The following is an 11,966-nucleotide window of genomic DNA, read 5'->3' as shown; positions in this document are numbered from 1 at the left end:
GGACCATTAGTCCTTCGGACTAATCTCTTCCTTGTATCCTGTTCTCTTCATTCTCCCTTGCTCCCGAAGGGATGAGACCAGTGGAGTATCTTAGATGGCTACTCACAGGCTTTTAAGACCCCAGATGCTACTCACCAAGGTAGAATATAGAACACTGTCTTTATAAACTATGTTATGCCAACTGAGCCAGATGTTCCCCAAGACCATGGTCCCCACAGCCCTCTGCCCAGCAATTCAGTCCCTCAGGGAGTTTGGATGTGTCTATGAAGCTTCCATGACCTTTCCTTGTACAAGTTGTGCTGGCTTTCCCAGTACTGTGTACTGTCTTACCCATCACCACAGTTACCACTTATCTATTGTCTATTTAGTTTTTCTCCCCATCCCTCCTATCCCTCGTAACCAACAAAGATTGTTACTTTTTGTGTGTAAACTTTTTCATGAGTTTTTACAGTAGAGGTCTCATACAATATTTGTCCTTTTGTGATTGATTGACTTATTTCACTCAGCATAATGTCCTCCAGTGTCATCCATGTTATGAGATGCTTCATAGATTCATCATTGTTCCTTATCGTTGCATAGTACTCCATTGTGTGTGTGTACCATAGTTTGTTCATCCATTCATCTGTTGATAGGCATCTAGGTTGAGCCATCTGGGCCAGGGCTTTTTTTTCATTGGGAGTTTTTTTTATTACCTTTTCAGTCTCTTCTCTTGCTATGGGTCTGTTCAGACTTTCAGTATCATTCACTGATAGTTTGGGTAGGTAGTGTGTTTCTAGAAATTTACCCATTTCCTCTAGGTTTTGAAATTTGTTGGAGTACAGTTTTTCATAATACTCTGTTATGCTCCTGTTTACTTCAGTTGGGTCTGTTGTAACGTCCCCCATTTCATTTCTTATTTGGGTTATAGATTAGTATTGCCACTCCTGCTCTTTTTTGGTAGATGTTTGCTTGATATCTTTTTTTCCAGCCTTTGATTTTTAATAAATTTACGCCTTTGTTTCTAAGGTGTGTCTCTTGTAGACAGCATTTTGATGGATCCTGTTTTTTAATCCATTCTGTCATTCTCCGTCTCTTTATGGGTGCATTGAGGCCATTTACATTCAGTGTAATTATTGATAAGTGTGTTGCATTCAGAATAATTATTGATAGGTGTGACTTTACTGCTGTCATTTTGTAGAGGATCTTGCACTTACTTAATCTTTGTGTGACTTTGGGTAAGATACTACAAACCTTCTGACTCTCTTTCATCTCTTGTGAAATGGCTTTATCAGAGGACTAGATAAACTTTAAGGTTGGGGTGGTAATCAAAATATTTAAAATCAGTATGACACAACAACCAACCAGAACCAGATGGTCAACCAATTAGAACTGACACCAGCTCTAATAAACCAGTACCAAGTGAATTTGTGAATGTGATTTGTTTTATTTAGAGATGTAGAAGGCTTTCATTTGGAAACATTTTGAACACTTATTTTGGCTTATTATGTATGCATGTATTATCAAGTGAACTTACTTTAACATCTCAGTTATTATTTATTTCCATTATATTGAATAAATTGGTCTTTCAAATAAATTTCCTAAACAGCCATGCACTGAATACTATTTTTAGTAATGCTCATCTAAATTTAAAATAAAAGCAAACCCTACAAAAACTAATTACTAATTGTACAAGTGTAACAATCATTATTGTACAAATTCTGATGATATAGAAGTATTTTTAAGAAAAAAGCACCATATTTCCTTGCAATATTGTGGAACTGATTACAAAATACTAGCCATGGCAGAGCAACAGGCATCACTTTGTTGATTTTTTATTTCATTTTTTTTAAAGGATTACATAAAACTTCCACGAACCTTATTTATTGGTGTTTTGTTTTTGTTTCCCTATTTCTGATCAAAGGAACAGAGGACAACAAATAAAAATTTTGATACCACTTTCAAGAAGTACACAGGAAGCTACTAAACTTTACAGTGTGTACTTCTACCCAAATCCTTTGAAATAAAGTCAAAGCCCACAAAAATCACCTAGCAACAATAACATGTGAAATCATTGGACTCCAAAATGTAAGTCATTAGAAAATCAAAGGGATTTTTAAACACAAAAATAATCAAGAGTTTAAATATACTCTCATTTATAAAAAGAATTGACAAACAATATATTTTTTCCACTTATTGTATACCTGTAAGTGAAGTAAGGTCATACATATGTTGGAACAAACAATACACTAGGAATAGCATTGCAGATTCTAGTCCTAGAATTGACCTTGGAAAGGTCCGTGAACTTCTTTGAGTCTCTATTTCCTCATATGCAAAATAAGAGATTGTGGTGTAACCAAGTCATATGGGTTTTGGTTTATTAAATGTTATCTTTGTGACTTGTAAGCTTTGAGATCTTGAGCCGTTTGGCCCATCTCTATAAGGCTAAATCATTAGTACATGATGTGGAGACATCATCTTATGTGAATAAAATATAAATAAAATAAAATGTCTAGTGTGATGACCCAAGGAGCCCTGGTGGCACAGTGGTTAAGCACTCAGTTGCTAACCAAAATGTTGATGGTTCGAACCCTCCCAGCAGCACCGTGGGAGAAAAGACCTGATGATCCACTCCCATAAACATTACAGCCTAGGAAACCTATGGGGCAGTTCTACTCTGTCCTATAGTGTCACTATGAGTGGGAACCATCTCGATGGCACCCAACAAATGAACAGTATGATGACTGATGTAATAAATGCTCAACAGCTATTACTACGATGAACTGAGGGTGGATGTAAAGAACATTAACTTCATAAATGATCTCCATGTCCCATTGAAACAAAATATTCTATAATAAAAGCCACATCTGTATTTATACATAGCTACTGACCAGTTTGCCTTTGCCAATAATTAGGAGAAAAAGAGTTTTAAGATTGTTTTGTAATTGATCACATTTAGGGATTATAATTGTAGAAACAACACTTGAATTTTATAAGTCTAATATACAAATCAGCAACCATTCAGGAATCAGGCATTTTGATAACCTATTCGTTCAAAACCAGGAAGGAAATGATTTGGTTATAGCACTCCATAATCTATATGAGCTACATATGTGAAGGACTCTCTAGGTTCCTGCCATCTGCTCATCTGGGATAACGAGGGGCGGAGAAAGGGAGATAAGTGTTTCTGAGATGGGATTACTGAGCAAGACTGAAGATTTTTCCATGGAATGAACTTCATTCTCCTATTTGGAGAGACTGAGTCTTTTGGGAGGTTTTCACCGTAAGACAAAATTACGTTGAAGTAATATAGAGCAGGGAAAAGGACAGTTTTAACCTTAGCCCTGACAGATGGATTCTAAAAGCACAATTCCAATTTTTTTTTCTTCTCGAACCACTCCCTATATTTCTGTAACCTGAGGCCTGAATTCATCCAGTCTCACCCAAGACCTACCAAATGGGGATGCTCTAAGCCAATCAATTTGTAAATGCCCCTTTTTTGAATTCTGTCAATAGGGGAATGCGCAAGAAGAAGCAAAACCTGAAAAATTAAATTCACATCGTTAATTGAGCATCTCTGGCAGGCCAGCTCATCAAGAACTTTGGAGCTTCCTACCAGAGAAGCTTCAGGATACGGGAACCATTCAAAAGGTTTTGGAGGTACTGCAGTTCAAATCCACCAACCACTTCTTGGAAACCCTATGGGGCAGTCCTTGTTGGTCGTACAGGGTCAGACTCAACGCAATGGGTTTGATTTGGTTTTTGGATACAACCACTATATCCGCTCCACAACCTAATATTTATTCTCCTTAGATTTATATAAAGGAACTTTTATTTCTTCTGACACTGGACCCAAATTTCTGTTCCCTGATACCTACCCTAAATGAACCTCATGTTTTCTTAGATGTCAAAATTAAATCAGAAAGTCAGGGAGTTGTCATACCTAAAAAAATTTTGTCAAATGAAAACTCTATAGGTGTGCTCAGTTTTTAGAGTTGATTACCATTGTGATCATGATATTAAAAAATTGCATTAATGATAATCTTGATATTGGTATATTCAGAATAAACAATGGCATAAAGTTGTAATATATTGTGGAGATAGATACTACTGTTTTGAGAAACTTATTTTGATAATTTTGAAAGACAGAGAGAAAGTAACAAAATTTGACTAAAGTTAGTTAATACTGAAATTTGTGTCACTTTGAAATGGAAGAGGAGAGCTGGAGGATCCTAAAACATGGTAGCAACCTGAGGATCATCTGCTACTAATTTCTAGTCAAGGAAAGGAATATCATAGTTTTATAAAACAATGGCTTTGACTATTATATTGAGTGATCTATATTTATATTTTCATAAGAATTTTACAATAGTGAAGTAGTCTTATTTCACAAAAATAAATCAGTCCAACATTTTCAAAATAAATGAACATGGTAAAGCATCCTATGTTATAGGATGCAAGTTTTTTTTTTTTTTAAACAGTGGAAGAATCATAATAACTTATGATGATGCTTCATAGTATAATATACAGAAATAGATCATTAATATGTTTGTGTTAATTAATGGTTCTTTAGAAAGAGAGCAAAATTGTCCAGTTTGGCAGATTTTCCAGGCTGGTTGATTAATTAAAGGAAAATTACTGTAATTATTTCACTGGTGTGCTTCCTACTTGTATGGTGAATAAAATGGCCACTTGCAAAATAGTTTTAAATAAAATGCTCAGAGTATTCCAGTGATGTTTTAAGTAGTATTTGTGAAATAAATAACTGCACTTATTTTTTTTACCACAGCACAGAATATACCTTCCAACCACTCATGTGCCATAATGTATCTGATTTAAAATATTACATGTAAATTAAAAGCAATTATTTTATGTGCATAATGTAATATTAAGGGCTCTTTTTCTTGTTTGTGTATTTTAAAATATACTTACGGGTTATCCAATAGCAGTACTATGGGATTAAGTTCTTTCTTTGGTCTATAATATGCCCTGAGAGGAACAATAAAATTATACAATCCGTTTCCAGCTGTTTCAGCTGCAACTATAATTAGTTTATTTTTGAATCCATAGGCTTTTGCATCCTCATAGTAGTTATGCTGGCAACTCTAGAGAAGAAAAATTATACAAAAAAAAATGCCATTTTTATACTCCACGAAAATATGATGAAAAAGATTTAGCATAAATGGAAATGTAAAATTAACCTAAGCAAGTAAATCTTTTATTTTTTAACAAATTTGAAAATAGTTACTTTTTGTGCCTAGTTCTCCAGCCTGTAATAGGAAATACACATGTGCGTGGACAAGGAGAATGAATTGTAGCTATTTAGCTTGATGTCAGGAGCCCTGGTGGGCACAACAGTTAAGCGAGCGCTGGGCTACTAAGAGAAACGTCGGCAGTTCGAACCCAGCAGCTGCTCTGTGGGAGAAAGATGTGGCAGTCTGTTTCCGTATAGATTACAGTCTAGGAACTCTATGGGGCAGTTCTACTCTGTCCTATAGGGTTGTGATGAGTCAAATCGACTCGACGGCAACGGATAAGCTTGGTGTTGGGGATGAATAAGGTCAGCAAGGCATGCGTATGTTCTTTTATAAACTAAAACTTGGGGCTAGATGATTTCTGGGTATCTGTATTTTTAAAATCATCTACCTCTGACTTTCATTTCCAGAAACATAGTAATATTATAAATTAAACAATTAAATACCCTCAGATACACTTCCAGTAGTAAGTACCTAAAGTGATAGACTGAACAAAACAAAACCAAAAACAAAATTGAAAAATCCAACTGCCTAAATGCATAGCTGAGCTGGCAAGATAATGATGGAAATACTCAAAAGTAAAGTAATAACAACAAAAACAGTAACAGCATAATGCCAAACCTCACTGTTATTCTGGGGGTACTCTGCTGTTTCCTTGGGGTCTAGAATTTTCCATTTTATTGGACTTAGCATTACTAAACCAAGGCTATTTTAAACTAAATTATCTGTAGGGAGAACTGCTTCAGTGTTATGCTCTTTCACCTTGATATGTCTCTGTATGAATTTCCTTTTAATTATTCAGGCTAAGACTCATTCTTCTCTGCGGATTTATCAACTCTAGAATATTCTTAGCACTTCTCTCTTCAATAAAAAATTACAAAACCCTGGTGAGAACAAGGCACCATAATTCAGCAGAAGCAAAAACAAACAAGAGAATTAAACCCACAAATACTACAGATTCTGCTGTCCTTAGATTCACAATAAAAAATAAGCATGGTTAATATGTTTTTAAAAATAAAATACAACATTTAAAGTGTGAACAAAGAGAAAGAGGCTATGTAAAATATCTAAGCAGATGTAAAATATATATATATATAACTTCTAGAACTGAAATAGCAGTAAAAATTAGAAACACACGCATGCAAATTTGATTACAGCAAATTTGATGCAGCTGAAGAGAAATTAATGAACTGCTGGACAGAGTTGAAGAAATTACTGAGAATGCAAGAGAAGCAAGAATAGACATAAAAATTAAGACAGAAAAACTAAGAAACTTGGAAGATAGAGTGAGAAAGTCTAACATATACTTAGTCAGAATATATGAAGAAAAGATAAAAGAGAATCAGAAAGAAGCCCTATTTAAGCCTTTGGTGACCCACTTATTTCCTACTTTGACTTTTTTTGTTGACACTATGTGTTTTCATTAACGGAAGTATTCTGAAGCATTGAGTGTGTCTGAATTTTTGGTAGATAATATGAATTTTTTTTCTTGCCCCCTCCCACAAGCCTACCCTAAGTGTTTAGCGGTACATATAAAATACCACTAATTATCCCCAGAGTCCCCAGTAGGGTCCATTGGTACATATGTGTAATAAATAAAAATATTCAAAACTTTCCATTTTTCGTAACAAAAAATTCAGACACCTCATACAATACACTGTAAACACAGTCCTGTGCAGCACACACCTATTTCTTCAGTTTCAAGCAGTGATAAAGGCCCCTGCCTTGTGGCCACATGCACTGTCAATGGTATAGCAGCTCCCCAATAAACCCCAGAGACTGAAAAAGTTCATGGTCCCTATATGTACCACCAGGCATCAAAGGTTTAACTAAATATTGTCTGAGTATTTTCTAGAATTGATGAAAAACTTAAATTCTCAGCATCAGAAATCCCAAAGAATCCTAATCTAAATAAAGAAAAACCCACAGTTATATACTTTATAAAAAAAGTGTAGAACAACCAATACAATGAGATCTTAGAAAAGCACCCAGAGAGAAAAGAGATACCTCTACAAGAAACAACAATTAAAATGATAAGTGACTTCCCAGTAGCAAAGGGGAACAGAGAAAGCAGTAAGTAAAATCCGTAAATTGCTAATGGGAAAAAAAAAAAACTAAAGCTAGAATTGGACACCCAGAAAACTCTCTAGAATAATGGTAAAATAAGGGCATTACTAGAGAAACCAAAGTTGAAAAATTTTACTACCAACAGAATCTCTCTAACAAAATTTGTAAAGGCTGTAATCTATGAAGTAGAAAAATGAATCTAGAAGGAAGGTCTAAAGTAGAAGAAAGAATGGGAACAAAGAAAATGGTAAAGAAAAAGAGCAACAGGAAATCATGGGAAGTATGACTGGAGAATTAATATAAGCGGGATCTGAAGTCATATAAAGATAAAGTCACTCAGGAAAAGGTCACAGAAGGAGAAGAGTAATAGGTTGATGTTGGAACCATTAAGAACTCCAGTATTTATAAGACAAGCAGAGGAAAAAGAACTACCTTCCCTAAGGAAACTTAGAAGTAGTTCAAGCAGTAATAAATAAAAAAGGAGAGAACACTCTCTTGGAAACCAGGAAAGTTCGTTTAGTGTTGATATACCTTGGCCAGATCACCAGATTGCTGACTACTGGTGCAGAATTTCTGGGCAATGTAATCCCAACTCACATGCTTCACTGATGCAGTAGAGTCAGCTGATCTCCATAATACCAAGGTGAGTACCCACGAACAGTACCACCATCCAAACTAGTGTTACCTAAATGACTGCCAACCCTTGACATCACCTGCCAATTAACGACACTCGGAAACTTCACTCTCCTAATATGGTAAAGAGACAGTTCATAGTCTTTTGGCTCTAAAAGATCCTCTATTTCTCCTCCCAGATCATTATCTCTAAAAGCTTAACCTTTCAGCTGGAACAGGCTTCCTGCTTGGAGATAAAACATTTCCACTCTTTGGTCTCCAAATGTTTCTTTTTCTTTCACTGTATATTAAAAAGAAACAAAATGCCACCAGAGGTGAATTCAGATTTGTGGGTTCTGAAGCTTATGTTATTTGGGGATCCTCTTTAAGGAAAATGTAGAAAATATTTATAAGATAAAATTAGTCACAGTGTTTTGGAAGGCGTCAATGAAGGTCAGGAAGCTTAAGATTTATTAATGTTATAGAAAATACATAGCTGGACAGCAATATCAAATGTTGCAGAACAGTAAAGTATAATAAGGATTGGAAAATAAATAAATAAGGCCTTGGGAGATGGAACTGTCCATCACAATGGGCCCAGATGAATATCTGGGAGCAATGATAAAGATTCACAAAGTAACTGCAGGAGGAAAAAGGCAGGGATCTTCTACAGTTCTGTTAATCTTCTTTCTCAAGAGTGAGAGAACACCCAAGATCCACAATGTTTGTCATATGAAAAATCCAATAATAGGAAGAATATTAACACAGTGTATTAAGTGCCCACTTATGTATTAAATTCCTGGCACTGTGTTAAGCCTTTTACACATATTAATTTATATAACCATTACATAAGCCCTATTAAGGTAATATTAAAATTACACCCATTTTACAGATGAAGAAACTGAAATTTAATGGTCAAAAACTTCCCCCAAGTTGCACAGCTTGTAGTCGGAGAGCTGGGATTTGAACTCTAACTCCAAAATTCAGAGTAAAAGGAGAAATTCCTGGTTAGAATTAGTGGTACATTTGAACCTCTAGAGAAAGTGTGAAGATTTTTTTTTTTTTTTTAATCTCCTTTCTTATTCTTATGGAGGCTAACTCTTATACAGGTCAAGTCCAACAGCCACATTGTGAAAAAGAGTTAAAAAAAAAAAATCTTGCATTCTTGGACTCTCTTCTTTCTGGATGGATTTCCTAGAACATCCAGGCAGGAACCAAGAGCTACAGTAAAACCTTTGGGACAGGAGGTATGAGATGAGACATTGATACTAGCATCCTGTCTCATCAAAAATGAATCTTCCTGGCTAACCCGTGGACTAGCTCAACGTGTCATATCAAGCAATTCCACATTGAGAATAGAGGCAAAAATGTCTGAAAAAATAAATAGCGCACATTTGACCAAAGTGATTTCTGGGAGACTCTGGATATTGGAGATTCATAAATATGAGATTCTAGCACCTCTGTTTTCCTCTTTAAAAAGATGACTGGCTGATCCATTTGGTTAATTTAGTACAAGGGTAAAGCATTTGGCTAATCTTTAGTGCAGTTAGGAAAATAAATGTTACCACTTCTTGTTGATATATTTACATTTGAAAAGACAGTACCCTTCAAAATATTTTAGTCACAAGACTGGACAAAAGTATATAAGTATATATAATTGTAAAATGCCATATTTTATTTTTGGAGAAAACAAGGCGAACAGCAAGTGCTTACCTTGTCTAATCTTAAGCAGCAAAATGGCACTTTTTCATGAAGGAGATGACAAAAAGTAGGCGAACTTCCTATATATGGAGAGTAAGGGGGATAGCCTTTAGCATACCTGTAAAACAATATGAAATATTACCTGTGGGTAAGGCGTGCACAGTTGGAAGTTTAAGTTATGGTCATGTTGCTTTATTTTGATATTAGATGCAGTAAGTCTGTATGTTGCAATTACATTTTCATAAATAGTTCAGCGGTAGGCAAATTACTCTCTGTGGACCAATTCTGTTTTTGCAAGTGAAGAATGATTGTTAAACTGTTATATTGTTCAAAAAAATAAAAATCATAATAATATTTCATACCACATGAAATTAAAATTTCAGTATCCATAAATAAAGTTTTCCTGGAACACAGCTGTAGTCATTAATCTACATATCATCTATGGCTGCCTTCATGCTACAACATCAGAGTTCAGTAGTTGCAACAGAGACCAAATGGCCCTCATAACTTAAAAATTTTACTCTCTAGTCCTTCCTAGAAAAAAAATTGCCATCTCCTGGTTTAGAAGATGTGGCTATATCTGTAAAAATAGTAATACTAATTTTCATAAAACTCAGTTAAACAAAGCAGATTATTATTCTTCATTCTATCAATATTCATTAGCTATAGATGCATAACAGAAAGGGAGCAAATGACTGACTTAATTATTCAGCTAAGTCCCCACCAAAAACAGAGTTTTTTTGTTTGTTTGTTTTTGCTGCAATTATGCTTAAAATATTATCAAAGACATTCAGTTTGTTTGCTGACTTTATATAAATAGCCACCTGCTCATTTTGGTTATACTAATTTTCAAAATGGAACTATCAAAAAGTGGCAGCATAAATGAAAACTAGGAAATAAAAAAAAAAAATTAGTAGAGGCATAATTCCTTTCTCCAATATGGAGGCCCTTGAATTTAATAAAAATTAACCTACTACTAAACCAAGAAATTTCCAGACTACTTGAAACTATGTATCAGATTTTACAGCTGGTACGGTAAAATAGAACATATTTTGCAAATTTAGAAGATGGTGATATCCACTATTACTTCAACATCTCTTTCAAATTTTCTAGAAATAAAAATTCTGCCTATCAATTTTTTCAGAAATATATGTAAAATAAAATTTAATCACATTCCAAAATACTGTTTCCTAGAAAGATACTGGCTACTAGAACTTCTTCCTGTTCCTATCCTGGATTCCACAAATATATTTGAGTACTCAGACCATTATGAATGTAATAATCCTAGCCAAAAACCCCGCTGCCTTCAAGTCGATTTTGACTCACAGCAACCCTATAGGTTGGAGTAGAACTGCCCTATAGGGTTTCCAAGGAGCAGCTGGTAGATTCAAACTGCCAACCTTTTGGTTAGTAGCCGAGCTCTTAACCAACACACCACTAGGGCTCCAACAATCCCAGCAGGGATGAAAAATATTATCTTGAAGAGTGGATTGTGTTCTGTGGGAACATCAAATATTTTTGTAACACCTGGAGAAAGGGTGTGGGATTTAAAAAAATAATCTTTCCAAGTTTCAATGATATTTTAGTTCACATTAGCTCAACTCAACATTAATTGATCTTTTAATATGTGAAAGTATTGGGAAAAATGTTAGGACACGGTGTTACGGTTGTCAACTACTACTAGTACCACTACTACCTGTTGCCCTCGAGTTGATTCCGACTACCAGCGACCCTACAGGACACCGTAGAACTGCCCCATAGGGTTTCCAAGGAGCAGCTGGTGAATTCGAACTGCCAACCTTTTGGTTAGCAGTCAAATGCTTAACCACTGTACCACCAGGGCACCTAGCAGTTATTAATGTTTACTCTGCATAAATCATGACCATTATATTAATTAATCTTCATATTAACACTATGAGGTCGTAATTATATCCTGTTTACCAATAAAGAAATTGTGGGCCAGATTATTTGATCAAAGCTACTTGCACACAGTCAGTATATGCCTGTGAAACAAAGTCTTTCAGGCTCCACAGTCAGGGTTGCTGATCACTGTTCTTTCCTCAAGAAAGGGCAACACAGTATGTGGAATAAAACAGGTAAACAAACTCTAGCGCAGGCTAAAATGTGATTAACACTATATAGATTGGTACTATGTCACTATGGAAGTTTAGAAAAGGGAGAGGATACTTTGTTCATACATTCAAAACATTACTGATGTTTACTGTATGAAAAAGACTGCTAAAAGCTGACATAGGCAAGGAAAACTTTACGGAGGAGGGTGTATTTACATGTCATTAAATTGAAGATCAATACAGAGGTGGAGGAAAATAAATTAAAGGTGGAAGTTACAATTTA

The 11,966-nt window shown here is 35.1% G+C and overlaps 1 protein-coding gene across 3 annotated transcripts in view; it reads right to left on the bottom strand.

The window, feature by feature from the left end:
- The window catches only part of KCNT2 (potassium sodium-activated channel subfamily T member 2), a 476,589-nt gene that overhangs the window by 95,368 nt on the left and 369,255 nt on the right, over window positions 1-11,966 (bottom strand). For all 3 annotated transcript variants that reach the window (XM_004382548.3, XM_004382549.3, XM_004382547.3), the window contains 2 exons: window positions 9,624-9,729; window positions 4,909-5,081 (listed from right to left, as the gene is read on the bottom strand). In XM_004382548.3, the coding sequence (XP_004382605.1) occupies window positions 4,909-5,081; window positions 9,624-9,729 (279 nt within the window). The remainder of the gene's footprint in view (window positions 1-4,908; window positions 5,082-9,623; window positions 9,730-11,966) is intronic.

The sequence above is a fragment of the Trichechus manatus genome, unplaced genomic scaffold (assembly GCF_000243295.1).
Source record: "Trichechus manatus latirostris isolate Lorelei unplaced genomic scaffold, TriManLat1.0 scaffold00095, whole genome shotgun sequence".
In the NCBI taxonomy this organism is placed as follows: Eukaryota; Metazoa; Chordata; class Mammalia; order Sirenia; family Trichechidae; genus Trichechus; species Trichechus manatus.
Note: the sequence above shows the minus strand (reverse complement) of the source record. Positions and strands in the feature narration are given on the sequence as shown.